The following is a 20,550-nucleotide window of genomic DNA, read 5'->3' as shown; positions in this document are numbered from 1 at the left end:
AATTATCAGTTTAAAAAAATCACCCGTTTCTAAAACGCTTTTACTGTTTATATTGTTTTTTGGAACAAAAAATGAAATTGTACTTTTTTTGGTAAAATCGTACCTTTTTTAGATCGGGGTCGTATTTTAGTTTTCAGTGCTCTGGCATCACTGACGCTAGGGCAAGAACTATCGAAATTCCACGCCATGAAAAAAGGCAGCTGGCCACGCTTGCATCATTATATTTAACGTAATTTCTTTGTGTTAAATTCAATTCAGGGTAATTAAATTGTGCATTAAGTTAACGTTTATTTGCAACAAAGCAACGTCGCCATACTTCTTAGTCAATTCGAGCACGCGTAAGTAGTTATATTACCAAACGGGTCAAATTTCACGTTTCACTGAAATAACTCAGTCCGCGATTTAATCACAGGACGGTTATAACGTTAACGTTAATTCAGGTTATATCGTAAGCTTGAAATTTGACGCCGGGAGGTGTCTGAAATGTATTCTTACAGACTGAAGCTCTGAATCGTCAACGGTTGTTCGCAGAGTTATAATAGATCGGCCTCTGTTGTCCGAGACAGCTAGAGACCGTCTCTCGTAACTCTGCCGCTAGCTCAGCGTCGGCAGCGGCTCGGCGCAGCGGCCGCGAAGGTGTACACATAGCGATGGGTAAAATCCAACTGTTGTAGCGCATTGGAGTTTTATCGCCATCGCTATTTGTGGACTGTCTGAACTGCTTTTCGTGTAGATTTTGTTATTTGTAAGGTTGCTGTGAAGCTCAAGGTTCTCAAGACAACCAGCCATCTACAAGGTGTTCAGAAAATTACAGATCGAAATTAAACTTTCGTGAGACATATTGCAAAATATTTAGGTCACTATGGTTTCACTCACTATTATTTTAAAATGTCACTTTAGTAAAAATACCGTTTACCTGCATATAATAAGGAAAAATATTCAGTGTTTAGGACATATAGATTCATTAGAATGAAGTACATTTGACTAGTCTTTTGTCTTCATTGCTAAGTTAATTTGTATTTTAGTTACTCCCTTATTAGTTATCATTTGTTCATGTTGCTCTGTTTACATATGTGGCTGCGATAGTGCGCAACCTTAGTATAGTACCTATTAGTTTGTATCATGTCACTACCTGTGAGTTCCTATAATTGGCTTCCTGTATCAACTATAATTTTTATGTTAATGTCACAGCTGTTGGATCTCCAAATAAAAATAAAAAAAATAGTACGAACTTCAAATTGATGTATTATTTTGATTTAGGGTAGGTACTGACATCTGATTTGAAAATTCTGCTAAATTGTATACAATAGTGTATTAAACTTTACCTTGAAAATTCATTGTGGTCTCTTCGAGATAACCTTTGTATACCATCTTTTAGGAAATTAATAAAGTTGTTATCCAAAGGTTATCTGAAAGAGATCGCTCCTTCGCTATAAGACTGCATGTTGTTTACTTGTACTTACATATTGTATTCTGTATTTATCGATATGTGATCGATATACATATGTACAAACGGAAGTCGATAAACAAGAAGTCCCTATGACAGCTCAAAAATGCTACGAAAATTCCGGGCTCTGATTATCGGGTTTAGCTATTTGGATGTCTTTCCTCAATATGTCCATATGTGACGCAGGAACGCAACACTGACAAACCACAAAGTGGGTTTATGGCTTTATAAAGATTTTTTAAGTTAACACATGTTAATAGAGCTGTGGTCTACACTTTATGGGGCTCTCCTAGACTATAGGTTTGTGCCTGCTCGATCACTACAGAGAGCGCTCCCAGGCAATCGGTCAAATGAACTAGTTTGGTCTCTTAGTTCCTTTAGTTCAGCTCGGTTATTGAGAGCCGAGAATGAATGGGAATTGGTTTTTTATTGGATTTTTTCCAATTTAACTTCTACGATATGTGTCAATATTAAACATTAAAACACCATAACACAATGAAAAAAAATCTAATGTGAAAAAAATATTTGATTTTACTTCATATTTTACGGGCCTAGGAGTGTCACGTCGTTCTTTCATCTCGTTCACACTTGTGCCAGCGACATTGTCGACCGTTTCATTCCATCCATTTACCGTTTCACTCAGTCAAGTGCTCTCCAATCTCACTGAACTAAAGCATGTAAAGATTTCATTCTTAATAGTGCTTAGTTCAAATTTGGTTTAAATAGTTCATGACCGACTCAAGCCTACTAGACTACAGGTTATAATTTTCCTTACTAGTATATAATAATATTGTTTGTTTATATAACTGGATAGTCTTATACTTGAATTTAATATGAAAATAGATTACATATTTTTTTTTTGACATTTAAATATAGTTGGTCAAGCAAATCTTGTCAGTAAAGCAAACTAAAGTAGGGCAACACTCAAAGAGCAGTATTCATGCAGTATTGCGCTAAGAAAAGCAGCAATGTACATCGAACACCAAAATGTTTTTTTTTTTTCCGCTGAGCGCGCAGAGCGCGCTCTTCGGTCAACTCAAATTGCTGCTCGCGGCTTTATTGAAACATTTTGAAATTGTTATTATTATGGAGTAAAAACGATGTTAATATTGTTAATTAATATGATAAGTAAATTAGAAGACATAGATAGGGAGCAAACAAAATATCAGCACTGCGATAGGGAGCTGTTTTTGACGCCAGTTTAGAAATTGAAAGAGCTCGAAGATAATAAATATGCCACTTGTTAATGTAAATAATTGTACTTTTCCTGAAGAATGTCACATACTTGTGTAAATTTTTTATACGGTTGTATAGTAAAACAAACAACTGATATTTTGGTGTTTATTTATTTTAAAAATAAAATAGATATGGCTCACTTTAGCATACACTATATTCAGGTCATTCATTGAAAGAATATAATGAAGAACAATTACCAATATTACAAGAATAATCTAATCCATTGCTGTCAATATTTTTGTTATATTTCAAATAATAAGTTTATTTTTCGCCTTGGTTGCGTTGTACACGTACATTAAACCACCGTAGGTAAGTTGTCTGAAGTGAAGAGAAAATACCACGAACGCCTTATATCGGGCGAGTTTTGTGGTCTTATTGGATAGATTTAGGCATACTTTTTAATTTTATTTATGCCTTTTAACCCTAAAACAAAAAACAGCACATAATCTTAAAATCACTGGAAGAACTGAACTTCCTCCAGTAATTATCATAACCTCAAATTTTAGAAATGTTTACCATCAATGAGCATGATTATACATTGTAGGCACCTTAAGTTCATGCACATTTGCACAATCTTATTTAATATATTGGTATTTAATGATAACAACAGAAATTCTCTTATAAAATAGAGACGATTCAGAATGTAAACAAGCAAGATGGCGATCCACATTCCACAGATAAGACACAGATGACACGCGATTTCGGAATTTTCGAACACAGTGTTGCTAACCCGCGATTTTTCAAATTTGCCGCCTTTTTCTACTGACAAGATTTGGTTGACCCACTATACATCTGCATCGGCACACCATCAGGTGAGATTGCAGTCAAATGCTTGCCTTTTTGTAATAAAAAAAAAGAGAATTTATCACATTAACTTAAGTTCGATAATTTATCACATTATTCTAAAATTCTGTCAAATTTTTGTTAATAAGCATATTTGTAACTTTTCACACAATTATACAAAATTCTGTGTTGTTTTTTTACTTCCTAAGAAATTGTGTTTATTTATACTAACAATAACTATTGTGGTTTTGTGACAAACTATCTTTAAAGGTACCAAAATTGTTTTTCATGAACCATTTACAGGTTGCCGGCCATTCAAAGGGACATTTTATATGTTTATTCACCCCTAAATTTATAGTGACCATTAGTCAGTCTTCTGAGTGACATATTATATGAAACAATAATAAATTGAGTAAATTAATATTATAATTTAATATTTTCTGAAAGCATGATTTACACTTTGTCCTGTTTCATAATAGGAAAACATGTAAATTTTCTAAATTATAGAGATATTGCCAATACTTGACATACCGAATAGAAAATTAATGATGCGAAAAAATTGACAATATCTCCAACCCTGTTTTATACGATTTTCGCGCGGAGTTTCGCGTAATATTCCCTATTGGAACAGTTGTATTATTTTTGCAAAATTTGAAATTTAGTCTTGTGGCTGTGCCTTAGGAGGATTTAGGGTCCTGTGCCTCAAAAGGAAACAACCCTCATAGAATCAGTTCTTTGTCTGTCCATTTGACACACAATCTTATTAAGTTACAAGTCCCGCTTAGATCAATAATATGCAGGCACCCTAAGTTAATCCCTATTTCTAGGATGAGTGAACTCGAAGCACCACCATCTAAGAAGCAAAGAATAGAGGATGTCACCGAAGACCTGGACACCGATAGACAGATCGATGAAGATAAGTTTGACAACTTTGTCCGGCCCGAGGAGTTGGAGAGGCTGCGGGAGTTCAAGGTGCTCGATGAAGTCAAGTCTAACGATGAGGATAGTGAAGAGGAGACGGATGAGGAGGATGATGATGGTAATTACTTGAAATTTGCACATTATCTATTGTTGAAAAATGTTGATGTTTTCTGGCAAGAGATTGAATGTAGAAAATGAATTGAAGAGAAAGTTAGTCATCTATGCTATGATCTGTTCCTTTCTTCGTTTTGAAAGAGTTACCCTGAAGAATATAGACTGCGGGCCAGGAACAGATTTCCATGACCAATCGCCTCCCGGCCGAAAACTCGTATAGTGGATAACGGCTATGTATGATGCACCCTCGTGAACGTGAGCTGCCGCTTCGTTGATGGGTTGAGGAATGGCAGCAAATAGTCTATAAAAAAATTTAGTCATTGCTTCCCGCTTGATTTGTCAGATGATAGTTTAGATGCTTATATGTTAGTGAATAAACAAAATCGTCTTCACACATAGCCGTTAACCGCTATATGAGTTTACGCCCGGGAGGCGATGGCTGACGAAATTTGCGCCTGGCTCGCGGTCTAATAGGGGTGGATCAACTTTTTTTATTGTTATTCTGTTCCATAAACTAGGCGACAATACTAGCCCAGCGAAATTTTTTTTTGTTAGAATAAATGTTTTAAACTGCCATAGAAATGAGTTTCATAATTTAAATACCATTAAACCAGGGTTCTCAGAGTGACCCAAAAGACCATACCCATGGCAACGTAATGTTTGCTAATATACCTCAAACTTTAGCTGTATCATAATCATAATATTTATATTCAAAATAGATTCTTACAGAACACTTGTTGAAGGTCAAGAATTGAGGGTAAAAATAAAAAATATTTGACATTGAATATACAGGTACATTAAACTATAATTTATAATGTCACGCTTAACTGTCCGAACAAATCCCACGAGTAGGAATAAGCTTCTTGCAGAAGTTCCATTGTTCTTACAGGCAAGTCCGAGGGCGTCCCCGAAGAAGAAATCGAGAAGATGCTGGAAGAAGACCTGCCGGAGGACTTCAAGGCTGCTCCCAAGCCTAAGGAGAAAGCGTACATAACTAGACAAAAGACTGTTTTAGAAGGTAAATCGCTTAATTATTTATTTTTAGAGATACTCCACACTCTATGGCTGCTGCTTGACGCAACGTTGGCGCAACTGCGCAGCGACGCCATTTTCCATTGCGCTGACTAGACGCCGACGCTCAAGTGTGAGTTGTCTCTCATACATTATTTATACATTGAGTTAGCTTTAAACTATCTCGACCCCAGTAACAGTATTTGTCGACCGGTCTGGCCTAGTGGGTAGTGACCCTGCCTGTGAAGCCGATGGTCCTGGGTTCGAATCCCGGTAAGGGCATTTAGTTGTGTGATGAGCACAGATATTTGTTCCTGAGTCATGAGTGTTTTCTATTTATTTAAGTATTTAGATATTATATATATATATATATAATAGCTATGTCAGAAGTCGCTTAGAATTTGCTTCTGTAGTATGGAACCCCTCTCATGATGTACACAGAAACAGAATAGAAAGATTACAAAAAATATTCATAAAGGCTCTTGAATTCCGAACAGGTATTCATAAAGGCTCTTGAATTCCGAACAGGTAGAAATTACAAAAGTTACGCCACCTCCTTAGCCAGATACAATCTTGAATCTCTTTCCTTAAGACGCTCCTGTACCGATTTAATTTTCTTATTCAAAATTTTCAATAATTTAGTAGATGCCCCTGAACTTTTGCAAAATATAGATTTACGCGTACCCCGCAGAACAGAACGTAGTTGTCGCAATAAAATGTTATTTAGCATCAAAAGCAGCAGAACTAAACATGCGCAGCACTCATACATTAAACGCACATGTAGGTTGTACAATGAAAAGTGCCAAAACGTGGACAAATTTAGCAGCTCATTGAGATTGTTTAAGAAATTAGCTTATTCTTCTTTTGAGATAAAAATACCCGATTGTAAATTTAAGATTTCATCATATATCTCGTCACACATGTGGTGCGGCATGAAGTGGTAGAAATTAAATAAAATTAAACAAAAAAAAAAAAAAAAAAAAAAATCTCCGTACTAAATTATTCCCATCTTCTTATTAATTTTCTGCAATTTCTTGTCGGACTATATGTACAATATGCATGTATTGTTTGTCATTTGTACTTAGTAATAAGTTTTTATTAATAGTCGTTTACATATAGGAAACTATAGGTCTATTGCCAGAAAAATGCTACTTTAAATACTCATCTGTTTTATAAGACTGTTTGTTTCTTAATAAATAATAAAAAAATATATATATATATATTGTTGTCTGAGTACCACAAGCCTTCTTGGGCTAACCGTGGGATTTTGTCAATCTGTGTAAGAATGTCCTATAATATTTTTTTATTTATTTAAAAAACAGTATAGTAAAGCCATTCTTAAACTGCAGGCGCTTCCAGCTCTTAGCGAAGATTTGCCTTCTTTCCAAAAATGCAACAACCATGCTAAGTCTGATCCTCCTGACCATTCTAACCCGTTAGGCAACAAAAAACGTTCCCAAGCGATATCCAAGCCCTATGGCAGTCGGCGCCGTCACGTTCAATCAATATCACTTTATGCCTGTTTTCGTGGCGTATATACTGAGCCCGCGGCCAGGCCCCGCACGCCACGTGTATAACCGGAATGGCGCTATTGCTGCCAAGAAATTCAAGATTCATTTATCATTCCAGAAAAGGGTGTAAACCAATTCGAGGTGCTTCCCCTGGATTGGATGATGGTGCGGCACTATAGCGGCATGCCCGTTTACATGCACCGCGGGACTCGCGTCTGCACGCTGGCGAAACCATACTCGCTCGGCAAGGGTAACACGAGAGTGAGTACCAGGGATGTTGCGGATGCCGATTTTTTGACATCTGCGGATGCGGATGCAGATGCGGATTTTTAAAGGCTCACATCTGCGGATGCGGATGTCGAGATTAGGCACATTAAATCGTCAAATATTACTCTTTAGTAATTTTTATTTAAAAAAAACGACTTTTAGTATTTTAACAAGAATATAGGTGCCCCACGCATTACTATACTAAAGTCCAAATAAAACACACTTTTCACTTCTTGTCGCTGTCCGTCATAGACGAATCATAAAAACGAAACAAGATTCCTATTGGCTAATGACGAAATTACCTAATTACTTACGCCGCCGCTAAGACGTTCCTGTACCTAAATGTTCCACATCCGCATTAAGCTCCGCATCGATTTTATGCGGATGCGGATGTTGAAAATAATGCGGAAGTTCCGCGGTTGCGGATGCGGATGCGAATATTCGCAACATCCTTGGTGAGTACTTATGATTTATGATATAGGAGCCCTTATCGAGATCCGAACCCGGGACCTTCTGCTTCATAGGCTCGCTCGGCAAGGGCAACACCCGGCATGCCCGTTTACATGCACCGCTGGACTCGCGTCTGCAGAAACCATGCTCTCGGCAAGGGCGGCCATTGACGGACAGCGATAAGAAGTGACGAGTTTGTTTTATTTGGACTTTAGTAGTAATGCGATTGTAGGGCGAAGGGTGTTATTATGAGTAGTGTTGTTAATGTAATAAATATGATAATATGATCTTGAAAAAGTTCAATGTATTATCATAATATCGGAAGGAACTTACAACCACTTTATCAAAAAAAAAAAACACCATTAATCTATCCACCCGGATCAGTTCAACTTGTCCGGCGGTGAAGTGGCAGTACATAGAAAAAGAGATCACAGTCATTTTATTTTTATTTTGATACCTATATTTATTTTTTAATTGAATAGTGTAGAACTAGAATAGTTCAGTAAATAGTAATTCTACCTATAACGAAATCGTTTAGATCCAGAAAAGTCGCCCAAGTTACTGTTTATTAAAACTAACGCACCTATATTCTTGTTCAAATACTAATTCGTTTTTTTTAATAAAAAATTACTAAAATGTAATATTGACGTTTTTTATGTACGTAATCTTGACATACGCATCCGCGGATGTGAGCCTTTAAATATCCGCAAATTCGGCATCCGCAACATCCCTGTTGTATATTCAATAATTATTTTTCTTTATATGTAAATTTTCTGTTATATTTAAGTTTAACATGCTTTTTAACAACTAAAAAAATCTTATTTTTCCTATTTTTAGCGGCACGACATCCCAATCAGCGCTATACCGTGCCTCGCGTACCGGCGCGCTTTAGAAGAGGAGGAAAAACAGAAAGAGATAGACGAAAAGATCAAAGAACAGATCGAAAGCGGCGCCTGGGCTAGAATGGGACAGAACGATCATAATAAAAATGTAACCAACAATACTAGTAATAGTACGCAGGAAAATAAAAGTATTAGTGGAAATGATGATAGTAGTAGAGACACCACTAGCCAGGATATTCAATTAAATGTTAATCTAAAACCTAGCGAAAATTTAGAAAATACACAACCAAAAGAAATACGCGAAAACATATTAAATTCTACAGAACACCTATCAAAAGAAATACAAGAAATAAAACAGGAAATTGTAATCAATGAAGAAATAATTATTGAGCTCGAAGATATAAGCAAAGAAATAAAAAGGGAGTGTCCTTATAAACATAATAACAAAATAAATGAGAATGATGATAAAAATGTAGAGATTGAAATGCCTGATGAAGAAATTATAATACCCCGTGAAGTAAATAAAATACCTGACGAAGTTAATAAAATACCTGATGAAGTAAATAAAATACCTGATGAAGTAAATAAAATACCTGATGAAGTTAATAAAATACCTGATGAAGTAAATAAAATACCTGATGAAGTAAATAAAATACCTGATGAAGAAAATAATGAGATAGAAAATGAGAATGAAAGAGATGAAACACCGCTTAATCAGCAGCCCGTGATATTGCCCGGGGGTATCGTTATGCCCCCGCCGAGGGTGGAGACTGTGAATACTAGTTGGAAGACGCAACAGTTGACACATGAGCAAATTAATGATTATTGCAAGAAGCTGTTTAAGTTTAAAACTGTTAATATTATGCATTTCAGGTAAGTTGCGTGGTTATGAATAGTTTAGGCATCGGAGGCATAGACCCATCGGCATTCAGCCACAATTAAAAAATGTGTAAAAATATTTGAAACGGCTATTAAATTAATCAAATTAAATATTTTAAAGCATAAACAAAAAAAATTATAATTTGTAAACGTCAGTATTTTCAAAGTAAAACTCATTTATACCTACTTGGTTCGTATGAATTAGTCGCATAATAAAAAAAAACTCACGAGTGAGTTATAGCTTTTTTTTTCAAAATCCATCTCACGCGGGATTAGTATAGGCATTTGTTCTTCAGTACACCTGCATGAAATAAGATCTTTATCGAGCAAGTGTGATGAAAATATTATTACTCTGCTTATTTTAGTAAGTAGAAACATCAAACCTCCAAATATATTGTATTAATAACTCCACAAATGTATGTTTAGGCGGTGGGCAGACAGACGCAAATACGCTAAGGCTCGGAAGACGCTTCAGTATCCAACGTTACCGGAAGGCACCAAACTTATCACCATACCAGCTCAGCCTGCCAACGGGCAAGATAATGGTAAGGAATCACAAGCAAACATAACTATCAAACTAAGTTGTTAGGGTTCCGTACCCAAAGGGTAAAAACGGGACCCTATTACTAAGACTTGTCTGTCCGTCTGTTTGTCACCAGGCTGTATCTCATGAACGAAATGAAAAATCATTTCAGTCATCGGCGTCATCGCCTTCTGTTTGATACTTTGTCAGATGATAGTTTAGATGCTATTGTTAATAAAACAAATCGTCAGCCTGTTGTATCGCGGTGGAAAGACCGTGTTACGCGTTTCGGTGGCTGCCATTCCTCAACCCACCAACGGAACGGCAGCTGACGTTCACTAGGGTACATCATACATAGCCGTTAACCCCTATACGAGTTTTCGCCCGGGAGGCGATGACTGACGAAATTTGCGCCTGGTTCGTGGTTCCGGAAAACTACTGATTTAAGTCTTGTTCTATTTATTGTAATATTTTTTGTTTAATAATAAATCAGTGTACCACCGATTGTTTAAAGAAATCTCAGTCTGTATAAGAAATTCGTTCTTAAACATTTTTCACTTATATTTAATTTTTTGCATTTTTATACTAAAGCCTGACCAAGAATATATGATCACGCGTCACGCGCCATGTTGCGGAATTTCACTGGAACTAATTTTTTCATACTATACTGAACTGTCACCCTATACATGAGAATAACAGCGCCCTCTTGACAATGATCATATATTACTGGTCAGGCTTTACATAGAGAAGATTCTTTCGTTTTTTAGGGTGATTTTTTTTGCTGTTTTTTGCGTAATGGTACGGAACCCTTCGTGCGCGAGTCCGACTCGCACTTGGCCGGTTTTTTTTATAAGATTAAGGTAAATCACTCGGAGGTTCTGTTAAAACTTTATGTTGTAGGCGGTAAGGCGAGCAAGCGCGACTGGGTGATGAACATGAATGGCCGCAGTTACCTCTCCGTGTTCCATGAATACGTGCGTCGCGCTCTACAGAAACAGCCCGTTTACGAGTTCAAACAGCTAGGTAAGTTTTTGGCAATTTTAAACATTATGGGTTTTGGATGGGTTGTTTTTTTTTTTTCATTCATGGTTTTTACTCCTCGCTAAGTTCAGCAAGGCGGATTCTGCCAATGTCGAGGTTTTGACTTGTGAGACGAGAATGTTCGGTTGTTTAAGAGTTCCCGGCAAGCTCGGCCGAATTGCACCTTCCCATACAAACGTAGTTCCACTGTCATTTTAAAACTACGTGATGGATTGTAATGAAACTTTGCACATACAATGACATGAGGTATATCTAGGTCTAAAATTAGTCTATATAGCTCTAGTTTATAAAACAAATAAAAAAAGGGAAAAAAAAAGTTTTGTATGAAATATTGAATTTGCTGTATTTTTTTAACTACAAGCTACATCTTAAGCTACATAAACTAATTACAGACATAGATATACCTTATCCTATTGTAAGTAAAAAGTTTCAGAGCAATCTAGCTAGTCGTTTTAAAATGAGAGCGGAACTACGTTTGTATGGGAAGGAACATTCTCGTCTCGGACTAATTTTTTAAAAACGTTTTTTAATATTTTTCAATAAAAAGATATGTCAAAATTGTTACCTTTTCTCTAATGCTAAAAAAACGAACTAAAGGTAAGCTAGGGTGAGTATAGGTATGTTATATCATAGAGTAACTTATACTAGAGCGGTACTGTCATAGTAAATTTTGTAACCCCAGTAAATTCACTGCCATCTGTCGACACACTTTAAAACTAAAAATGAAGATTTATAAAAATACGATAGAATGTATTTAAATATAGATAAATGATTTTATTTATTTGCATTAATTATTTTTATGATTTTGACCCATGTTCTTTCACCGATATGCGTTAAAATTGTTAAATAACAAACGAAACCGTCAACGCCATCTATTCGACTGTAGGCCAAAACTAGTAGCGCCCTCTCGACGAGAATCAAATTTTCTTGATTTTCGAGGCACGTTTTTTCCTTAGACTGTATCTATCTATTACGGAGTTCAGAAATCAGAAATCAGAAATATTTATTTGCTTAGATACAGTAATGGGATGTTACATATTTATAAATGTACTGTGTATCTTGCCTGCATGCAAGCGTGCAAATCAAATCAATCTTAAAAATAATAAAAATAAATAACATCAATGAAGCTTAATACAAATTAATAATTAAAATGTCCATTTTGTACAAATAATAATACATTCAAAACTAATTCTAACCTAGAGGCACGAAAATCAATTCTTATCCTAGAACTGAACCGCGGTCGAGGTACTCCTTTACGCTATAGTAGCACTGGTCTAGAAGCCAGTTCGTCAGGCGACGCTTAAAAAAATTGCCCTCGAGCACCTTTATGTCCTCCGGGAGTCCATTGTGAGTTATATCTATCTTTGGTTATATTTTGGTCAGCAATGAATATTTGACCTGATTTTGTCGTAGAAAATGCTTCCTCCCCTTACCAAGCCACGGTGCACATCGGCGGCATGCAGTACGGGTCGGGGCGCGGCTCCAGCAAGCGGCAGGCCAAGTCCGCGGCCGCGCGCGCCTCCATACACATCCTCATCCCGGAGATGAGGGCCGAGCTCGACGCGCCGCAAGCTGACCCGGATTTCACTGTGAGAACTTTTGCAATACCGTAAAACGGGGTGAGTAGGGTTCGCGGGGAGAGTTGGGTTATTAATGGGGAGAGAAGGGATGAAAGGGGGGTGAGATGGAATTTTAAGGCTCCTGCTACAAAAATAATGTAATTAAATTAAATTAAATTATCATTTATTTTCAGGCATGGCCCGTAGAAGTGTTAGTAACAAAAAACTTTAATACTAATGTTAAACAGTACAATTAATTGAAACCTACCATGCAAATCAATATACTTAGAGCTAGGACTAGGACAATACAATACCGGGTGAGCCGTACACATTTACATTACATAAAACATTTACTATTACATTAAAATTTAAAATTTGACTATTATCACAATCATAAAAACATGTCAATAATCAGATTAATACTCATAATAAAAAAAAATCGATCCAACAATCTTCCAAAATCACCTTTGTATGAAATCCCATCTCACCCCAATTATGAGGGTATACGGGCGAGGTGGGATTTCCTGTTTTTCGTCAAAGTTATGAAACGGAGCTACACAAAATAAAATAAAAACTAAAATACAAACGTTCGGAACACTTATTATATACACCATTCAGTTTGCATATGTAAAAATAAAATGTTATCGAGGTTTGAATGTCAGTTTTGTGATTTGTCCCTACTAACCCCATTTTTCGCTACTTTTATTAGTTCCATTTCAATTCTGAAATTTCAAGAATTTACCAAGCTTTGAATGCAACCCATATCCGGGCTGACAGTTCATAAATTAAATTCGAATGTCAGTCAGCTTGCTGTTAATATCACCAGGGAGAAATTTCACACAATTTCGTTCACGTGTAAAATTGCGGTTATTTAGAGTTAGACCAAGAAAAGTCTGCAGGGATTTTGACAGCACACGCAATGCCAATGTTATTTATACGTCATAATTTCATAAAAGTTTGACGTTTAAAATAACAAATAGAAATTTCGTTATTATCAGATAACTACAAAATTGATCCACTTTTTCGTTAGTACATTAAATGATTTATAAAAAATCTTAATAATAAATGTAAGTAATAAATACATTCTAATCCATACTAATATTATAAATGCGAAAGTCTGTCTGTCTGTGTGTTCCCTCTTCACGCTTAAACCGCTGAATCGATTTAGATGAAATTTGGCATAGAGATAGGTCGAGTCCCTGAGGACATAGGATAGTTTTTATCCCGAAAATCATCCCTTAAGAAAGTAAAAAGCGGGGTGGAATTGATCTAGATAATTAATGAAGTGTCTGCTAATTTGTGTGCATAATATGCTCAAATTGAATAATTGCTATAAGACTTTCTCCAGGCGCTATTCTTATTCTTGCTGGGGTTACTAAGTCCACGCAGACGAAGTCGCGGGCAAAAGCTAGTGTACCTATAATTCAAACTTAGATTCTAAAGGGGCCCACTGACTATCAGTCTGCCGGACGATATCGGCCTGTCAGTTAGAACAAAAATTTGACAGTTCCGAACAACTGACAGGCCGATATCGTCCGGCGGACTGATATTCAGTGGGCCCCTTAAGAGGCCGTAGTCGATTTTGGAGCAAAAATTTAAAATTGATAGATTTAGTCGTTGAAATTATACACGTTTTGTTACGTAATATCTAAATAACAAGTATTGATTTCTATTAGCACGTCTCCTCATCTTGCCTTTTAATAATGAGGTCGCGAGCGTGCGTCACCGGTAATGCATGAAGAGAAGGGCCAGTTTTTAAAAATTCTTAAAAAAATCATGGTGGTAAATTATACAAATTGATGTATATGAATAGTTTCAGCAAATGCTGTAGATTGTTTAAGTATCAAAATTACGTTGAAATTAAGTCGATTTTCAGAGAAATTGTCACTTGTTTTGAAGTAATTTCTGGAGAAAATTGATTTCGTCTAACTTTCATTTACACTACTTCAAAGTCATAATAATAAAAATGTAGTCTGATAAACGTCAAGTACAGGATATGTGTAATACAAAATTACCATGTTTAGCCGTCCAAACTTTAAGAAATTTACAAATAAGAGCGACAAAATCAGTGCTTTACGCGCGTTTACCTAAACGTCCATCAGAAAAGCAAACATTACTAATTTAGTGAGTCTGTTCTCAAAAAATTGATCTGATAAAAGGTAAGATAAGAAGACGTGCTAATAGAAACCAGTACTTGTTATTTCAATTAGGTAACAAAAGGTGTAAAATTTCACGGACTAAATCTATCAATTTTTCATTTTTGCGACTAAAATCGACACCGGCCTCTTAACACCTGCGTGTGCTGTCAAAATCTCTGCAGACTTTTCTTGATTTAGCTCTACATTGGTTTCGTCCTTAACTTTCGTTATCTTTAAATCTTGGTTTATTACGTTTCGTATTCGTGTTACCTTGGTTTTATAACGTTTTGTTATTTTGTGCAGTTTTTCGACTACGTAGGTATCGAGGACCCGCGTATCTCGGAGTTCTGCGCGGCGACTTGTGAGCCGTCACCGCACGCTATACTTCGCACGTGTCTCCTGCGCAACTTCGGCGCACAGGACCGGCATATACACACCGAGGTATGCATTCCAAGATGGCGGCGAGTCTCCCCAGCCCAGTTCATCCACTATGTATTATTTCATTTCATTTATTTTATACAAGTCTTTCCATTTATAAATAACAATTAATAATATATTACAAAAAAAAATATATAAACTATCGTCATTCAAAGTCAAAGTCAAAGTCAATATAATCTTTATTCAAATAGGCCTAGCAACAAGCACTTTTAAATTGTCAAGTTTTAAATATTACCTTAATCTAAATATCAGAGCAATTTATTGATGCAGTTATTATTATTAAGAAAATCCTTGACCGAATAATAACATTTATCTACTAATAAATTTTCTAATTTGTTTTTAAACACTGCGTTGCGAGTTTCTAGCTAAATATAATTGGGAATTTTATTTGTGATTAAAATACATTTATATTGGGGACTGTTTTTACACATCTCTAGGTTAGTCTTTGGTAATTGAAGTTTATTTCTATATTGTGTTCTAGTGTTTTCCTTGTCTTGTTTTAATTTAATTAGGTATCGAGGACCCGCGATAAATGCGAAAGTCTGTCTGTCTGTGTGTTACCTCTTCACGCTTAAATCGCTGAACCGATTAGACGAACCGATTTAGTTGAAATTTGGCATAGAGATAGTTTGAGTCCCGGGGAAGGACATATGATTGTTTTTATCCCGAAAATAATCCCTTAAGATGGTGAAAAGCGGGGTGGAACCATGGTGGAATTGAGATAATTATCATTAATTATCCTAGAGTTGCCTAATAATTTGTGTGCATATTATGCTCAAATTGAATGATTATTTTAAGACTTTCTCGAGGCGCTATTTTTACTCTAGCTGGAGTTACTAAGTCCGCGCAGACGAAGTCGCGGGCAAAAGCTAGTTGTTTTATATTATTAACCCAACTGTTTTATTTCAGATGAAAAAATTGGAATACCAGAAGATCGAGTTGACTATGCGCGTCGGCCGACACTCCGCCACCGTCGTCTGTAAAAACAAGAAGGCGGCCAAACAGCGAGCCAGCCAGGCCATACTGCAGGTATCTAGATTCTAGACAAACTCACAAGCGGTATTGAACCTTCAAGTCTAAGGAGAGACTTCGCCTCCTTGTGTGTGTTCTACCCAGAGTTGGGCAAAATTTATCTATTTACAACCGGGAAGATAACTAAATCATCTTTTATTCGAAATAACTAAATAATCCGTCATTTGTTATTTTGAATTTATCTAGATCATATTGTCTTCGGTTACCGCGATAGTTACTCATGAAATAAAACTATGAAAACGGATTATAATCCGATATAATCCGTTTTCATAGTTTTATTTTATCTAGATCAGTTTCACTTTTATCTAGATAAATTAGTTGGGATTTTAAATAAAAGATGAATGTCGGTAGTACAGTGTCAGTGTGACGATTTGACCCGACGTGACATTCTATAGATTTATTATTATAAGCTTACAGCAATAACAAACGAGGCCAGTTATCTTCAAAAAAAGTTATCAACGCACTATTTGTGATTGAATTTATCTCCTATTATCTTTTTTTTTTTTTTACATACTTAAGAGACAGGCCTGGAGGTTCATTATTAAGTGCATAATGTTAACATACACACTAATCACTAAACAGCAGAGATAAAAAGAAGATCAATTTATATATTTACTTATTCATATTCAATACTTGAAATATTAAAACAATTTAGGTCTAAGTTTCATTCTAAGACTAGACAGGGAAGTGATTAGATTTATTTGAAATAATTATCTAGATAACGCCCAACTCTGATTCTATCGCTTGTACAATGGGCTGTGCTCCGAAGAACTGTTTGACATGATGCCAACGACCGCTTTCTATCACCGCACCGCTCGCCATCGGCAGGGTTCATCCTCACACCCTAGCACCTAAATGGTCGCGTACTGTGCGGTTTAAGAGGAATTTCCTCCCGCGTACGCTTCGGCTGTGGAATGAGCTAAATTTTATTGTATGGAAAGTTTCATAGTAAACCGCCGCGGCGCGCTTGACGTTGATCAGTCTGTCAAGTGCGAATGGTGCAACTGACCCTAAGTCCCGTCGTTGTGAATATTAAGAGGCCGTAGTTGATTTTGGAGCAAAAATTTTAAATTGATAGATTTAGTCGTTGAAATAATACACGTTTTGTTACGTAATATCTAAATAACAGGTATTGGTTTCTATTAGCACGTCTTCTCATCTTGCCTTTTAATAATGAGGTCGCGAGCGTGCGTCACCGGTAATATATGAAAATAAGGGGCAGTTTTTAAAAATTCATCAAAAATTTATGGTGGTAAATTATACAAATTGATGTATAAGAATAGTTTCAGCAAATGTTGTAGATTGTTTAAGTATCAAAATTACGTTGAAATTAAGTCGATTTTCAGAGAAATTGTCACTTGTTTTTAAGTAATTTCTGGAGAAAATTGATTTCGTCTAACTTTCATTTACACTAGTTCAAAGTCATAATTATAAAAATGTAGTCTGATAAACGTCAAGTACAGGATATGTGTAATACAAAGTTACCATGTTTAACCGTCCAAACTTTACGAAATTTACAAATAAGAGCGACAAAATCAGTGCTTTACGCGCGTTTACCTAAACGTCCATCAGAAAAGCAAACATTACTAATTTAGTGAGTCTGTTTTCAAAAAATTTATCTGATAAAAGGTAAGATAAGAAGACGTGCTAATAGAAACCCGTACTTGTTATTTCAATTAGGTAACAAAAGGTGTACAATTTCATCGACTAAATCTATCAATTTTACATTTTTGCGACTAAAATCGTCACCGGCCTCTTAATCATGCTTGCAGGCGCTACACCCACATGTTCGTTCTTGGGGCTCGCTGCTCCGTCTGTACGGGTCGCGCTCCGTCAAGAGTTGCAAGGAGAAGAAGATAGAGGAGCAGCAAATCACCTTACTGCAAGACAAGGTAACTAACTAACTAACTAAACTACATTTATCAGTTTAATTTTCTTCCAGTGCCATCTATCGGAAGTCCGCTGTAATGTGGGCTAAATTTTTACTCTAGTAGAATTGACGCATGTTGGGTTAAGTATAAGATATAGTCAATATTTAGACACAATTGCAATATTGTTAATGAGTAAAAAATATAAGAATTTTGGTCATTAATTTCCGGTACAATTTGGTAATTCATCATTAATTTTTTCTGGCAATAGATTAATCAATCAATACAATAAAAATTATTATTATTATTATTTATTTAAATTATTTACACGGCATCACAGCATAGGCCAATACACCGAATAATTAAACTAGTTACAGGTATACAAATTACAAATACAAAATATATATAAAGTAAAATACAAATAGTCAAGTCAAATGCAAGTGCTGGAAAGCCTATCATCTTTCATCTCACAAAACCTCAGACACTCCTGGCACACATTCGCCCATCTCCACGCAAACAAGTCGCACTCTGGTGCTGATGTCAGGAGTGCATTGAGGCGCGGAGGAGTGGCGAGTTTCTGTGCGATACTGTGCGCGCCGCCGGCACAGACAATAGTGGACGCGTTCGCGGCCTCAAGCAGACTCGAGGAATATCCGGGACGTACAACCTCAACACTCCAGCCACCAGTTCCGGGCAGTCCGAGTCACCGCGCAATATGCGACAAGCCGTAGTCAGCAAGATGTTGTTGCGCCTTACCTCTAGAGAATTATATCCAAAATGTGCACACTACATTAAAAAAAAATACAGAAATTGAGAAAGTCTTAAAAAATAATCTAGTTACATGTAAAAAATCCGCAACGCAGACTTCGTCTGGTGGCTACAAATGCAAATCAGCAATATGCTACGTCCCAAAAATACCAATGATTGATATCCGCAACAGGCCTCGTCATTTTTTTTTATTAATCAATCGATCAATTAAAATGTTTATTTCAGGCAAAATTAATGGTCATAAAAAAGTAGAATGACCCAGGTACTCATTCTCAAGTAAAATAGCTATTTGTGCAACAAGTGCGGAAATCATTTTTACGCACGTGTATCATACAATGTTTTACCATGCATTGTGCGAGTAAATAAAAAAACATATCATGGCAAATAAGTTTAATTATTAAAAAAATTAAAACAAAAAGCACTAGTGCGGAAAAATGCTACTTTTTCGCACTAGTGCGAGAAAGTAGCTCCATATGTACTGTAAAAAAATAATTGAAAACAAAAAGCACTAGTCCGGAAAAGTAGTACTTTCCGCATGATATGGCTCCGTAGGAAACGTACTTTTCGAGCACATGCATTGTAAAATTAGTTTTTAATATTATTACCGCTCTAATAATGACGACCGGTCTGGCCTAGTGGATAGTGACCCTGCCTGTGAAGCCGATGGTCCTGGGTTCGAATCCCGGTAAGGGCATTTATTTGTGTGATGAGCACAGATATTTGTTCCTGAGTCATGGGTGTTTTCTATGTATTTAAGTATTTATATATTATATATATCGTTGTCTGAATACCCATAACACAAGCCTCCTTGGGCTTACCGTGGGACTTAGTCAATCTGTGTAAGAATGTCCTATAATATTTATTTATTTATTTATTTATTTAATAATGAAACACTATGTTGTTTAGGCTCGTCACAACGAACCGAACTACGCCGTACTGGAGAAACTTCGCAACGAGATGAGAAAACTAAAGGAAAGGGACGAGGCCGTCGTCCCCATCGGCACTCTGCTCGTCAAGGACGACCTGCCCACACATTCCGGGTCCAATCTCAACAACGTAGATCTCTAGACGCGAGGTACACACTATCTGGACCTGTAGGTATATAACTGGTCCCAATCGGTACTCCACCTGTCAAGGATGACCTGCCCACTCTAAGACCTCTAAGAAGAAACTAGAAGCACACAACCCAGATTCGAGGTACCCACAATATAAAAATCTATTTAGTATATAAACAATTTGGAAGTCGAAAATGTCAATATATCACGATAGGCGTGTTGTTTAAAATTGTTAAAATATAAACTCGTATTACAAGATTTAAATTCTTACGGTAGAATAAAGAATAAGAATAATAGTTATTTACGATACAAGTGCGGAAAAGAGGAAATTCGAAACGAGTGGCGATAAATTAAAACACGACCGCAGGGAGTGTTTTAAATCGACACGAGTTGTGAAATACCTATTCGCACGTGTATCGTACAACGTTTTACAGTACATATGGCCCTTTAAACTTTCGACGTATGCACGAAAAGTGCTATTTGACGCACTAGTGCGAGAAAGTAGCACCATATGTACTGTAAAGATCATTTATTTTCAGCTAAAGGTTACAGACATTCCGCACTAGGCAGTGCCTGTATCGCAGGGAACCAATTATAATTTAAATATCACACTTTGTTACAATTAAAAACTATCATTTAGTAACAAACTACTAACTACAAACGAAGG

At 36.3% G+C, this 20,550-nt stretch overlaps 1 protein-coding gene across 1 annotated transcript; it reads left to right on the top strand.

Annotated features, from left to right (window-relative positions):
* Positions 1-189: 189 nt before the first annotated feature.
* LOC134750024 (microprocessor complex subunit DGCR8) lies at positions 190-20,004 on the top strand. Its single transcript, XM_063685100.1, has 13 exons — positions 190-338; positions 4,294-4,505; positions 5,391-5,519; positions 7,142-7,284; positions 8,578-9,455; positions 9,888-10,006; positions 10,885-11,007; positions 12,439-12,614; positions 15,026-15,163; positions 16,070-16,189; positions 17,965-18,084; positions 19,735-19,890; positions 19,987-20,004. The coding sequence occupies exons 2-13, from the start codon at positions 4,295-4,297 to the stop codon at positions 19,990-19,992; spliced, it is 2,319 nt and encodes a 772-aa protein (XP_063541170.1). The 5' UTR covers positions 190-338; position 4,294; the 3' UTR covers positions 19,993-20,004.
* Positions 20,005-20,550: the final 546 nt, after the last annotated feature.

This window comes from Cydia strobilella, chromosome 19, assembly GCF_947568885.1.
Source record: "Cydia strobilella chromosome 19, ilCydStro3.1, whole genome shotgun sequence".
In the NCBI taxonomy this organism is placed as follows: Eukaryota; Metazoa; Arthropoda; class Insecta; order Lepidoptera; family Tortricidae; genus Cydia; species Cydia strobilella.
The sequence above is the reverse complement of the archived record's forward strand: the minus strand, read 5'-3'. Positions and strand labels throughout refer to the sequence as shown.

Excerpts from the sequence above, each read along its gene's own strand:
- LOC134750024 (XM_063685100.1), top strand. The coding sequence starts at position 4,295 with ATGAGTGAACTCGAAGCACCACCATCTAAGAAGCAAAGAATAGAGGAT. Across the intron at positions 9,456-9,887 it reads GTTAATATTATGCATTTCAG|GCGGTGGGCAGACAGACGCA; the intron begins GTAAGTTGCGTG and ends ATGTATGTTTAG. Across the intron at positions 10,007-10,884 it reads TGCCAACGGGCAAGATAATG|GCGGTAAGGCGAGCAAGCGC; the intron begins GTAAGGAATCAC and ends TTTATGTTGTAG.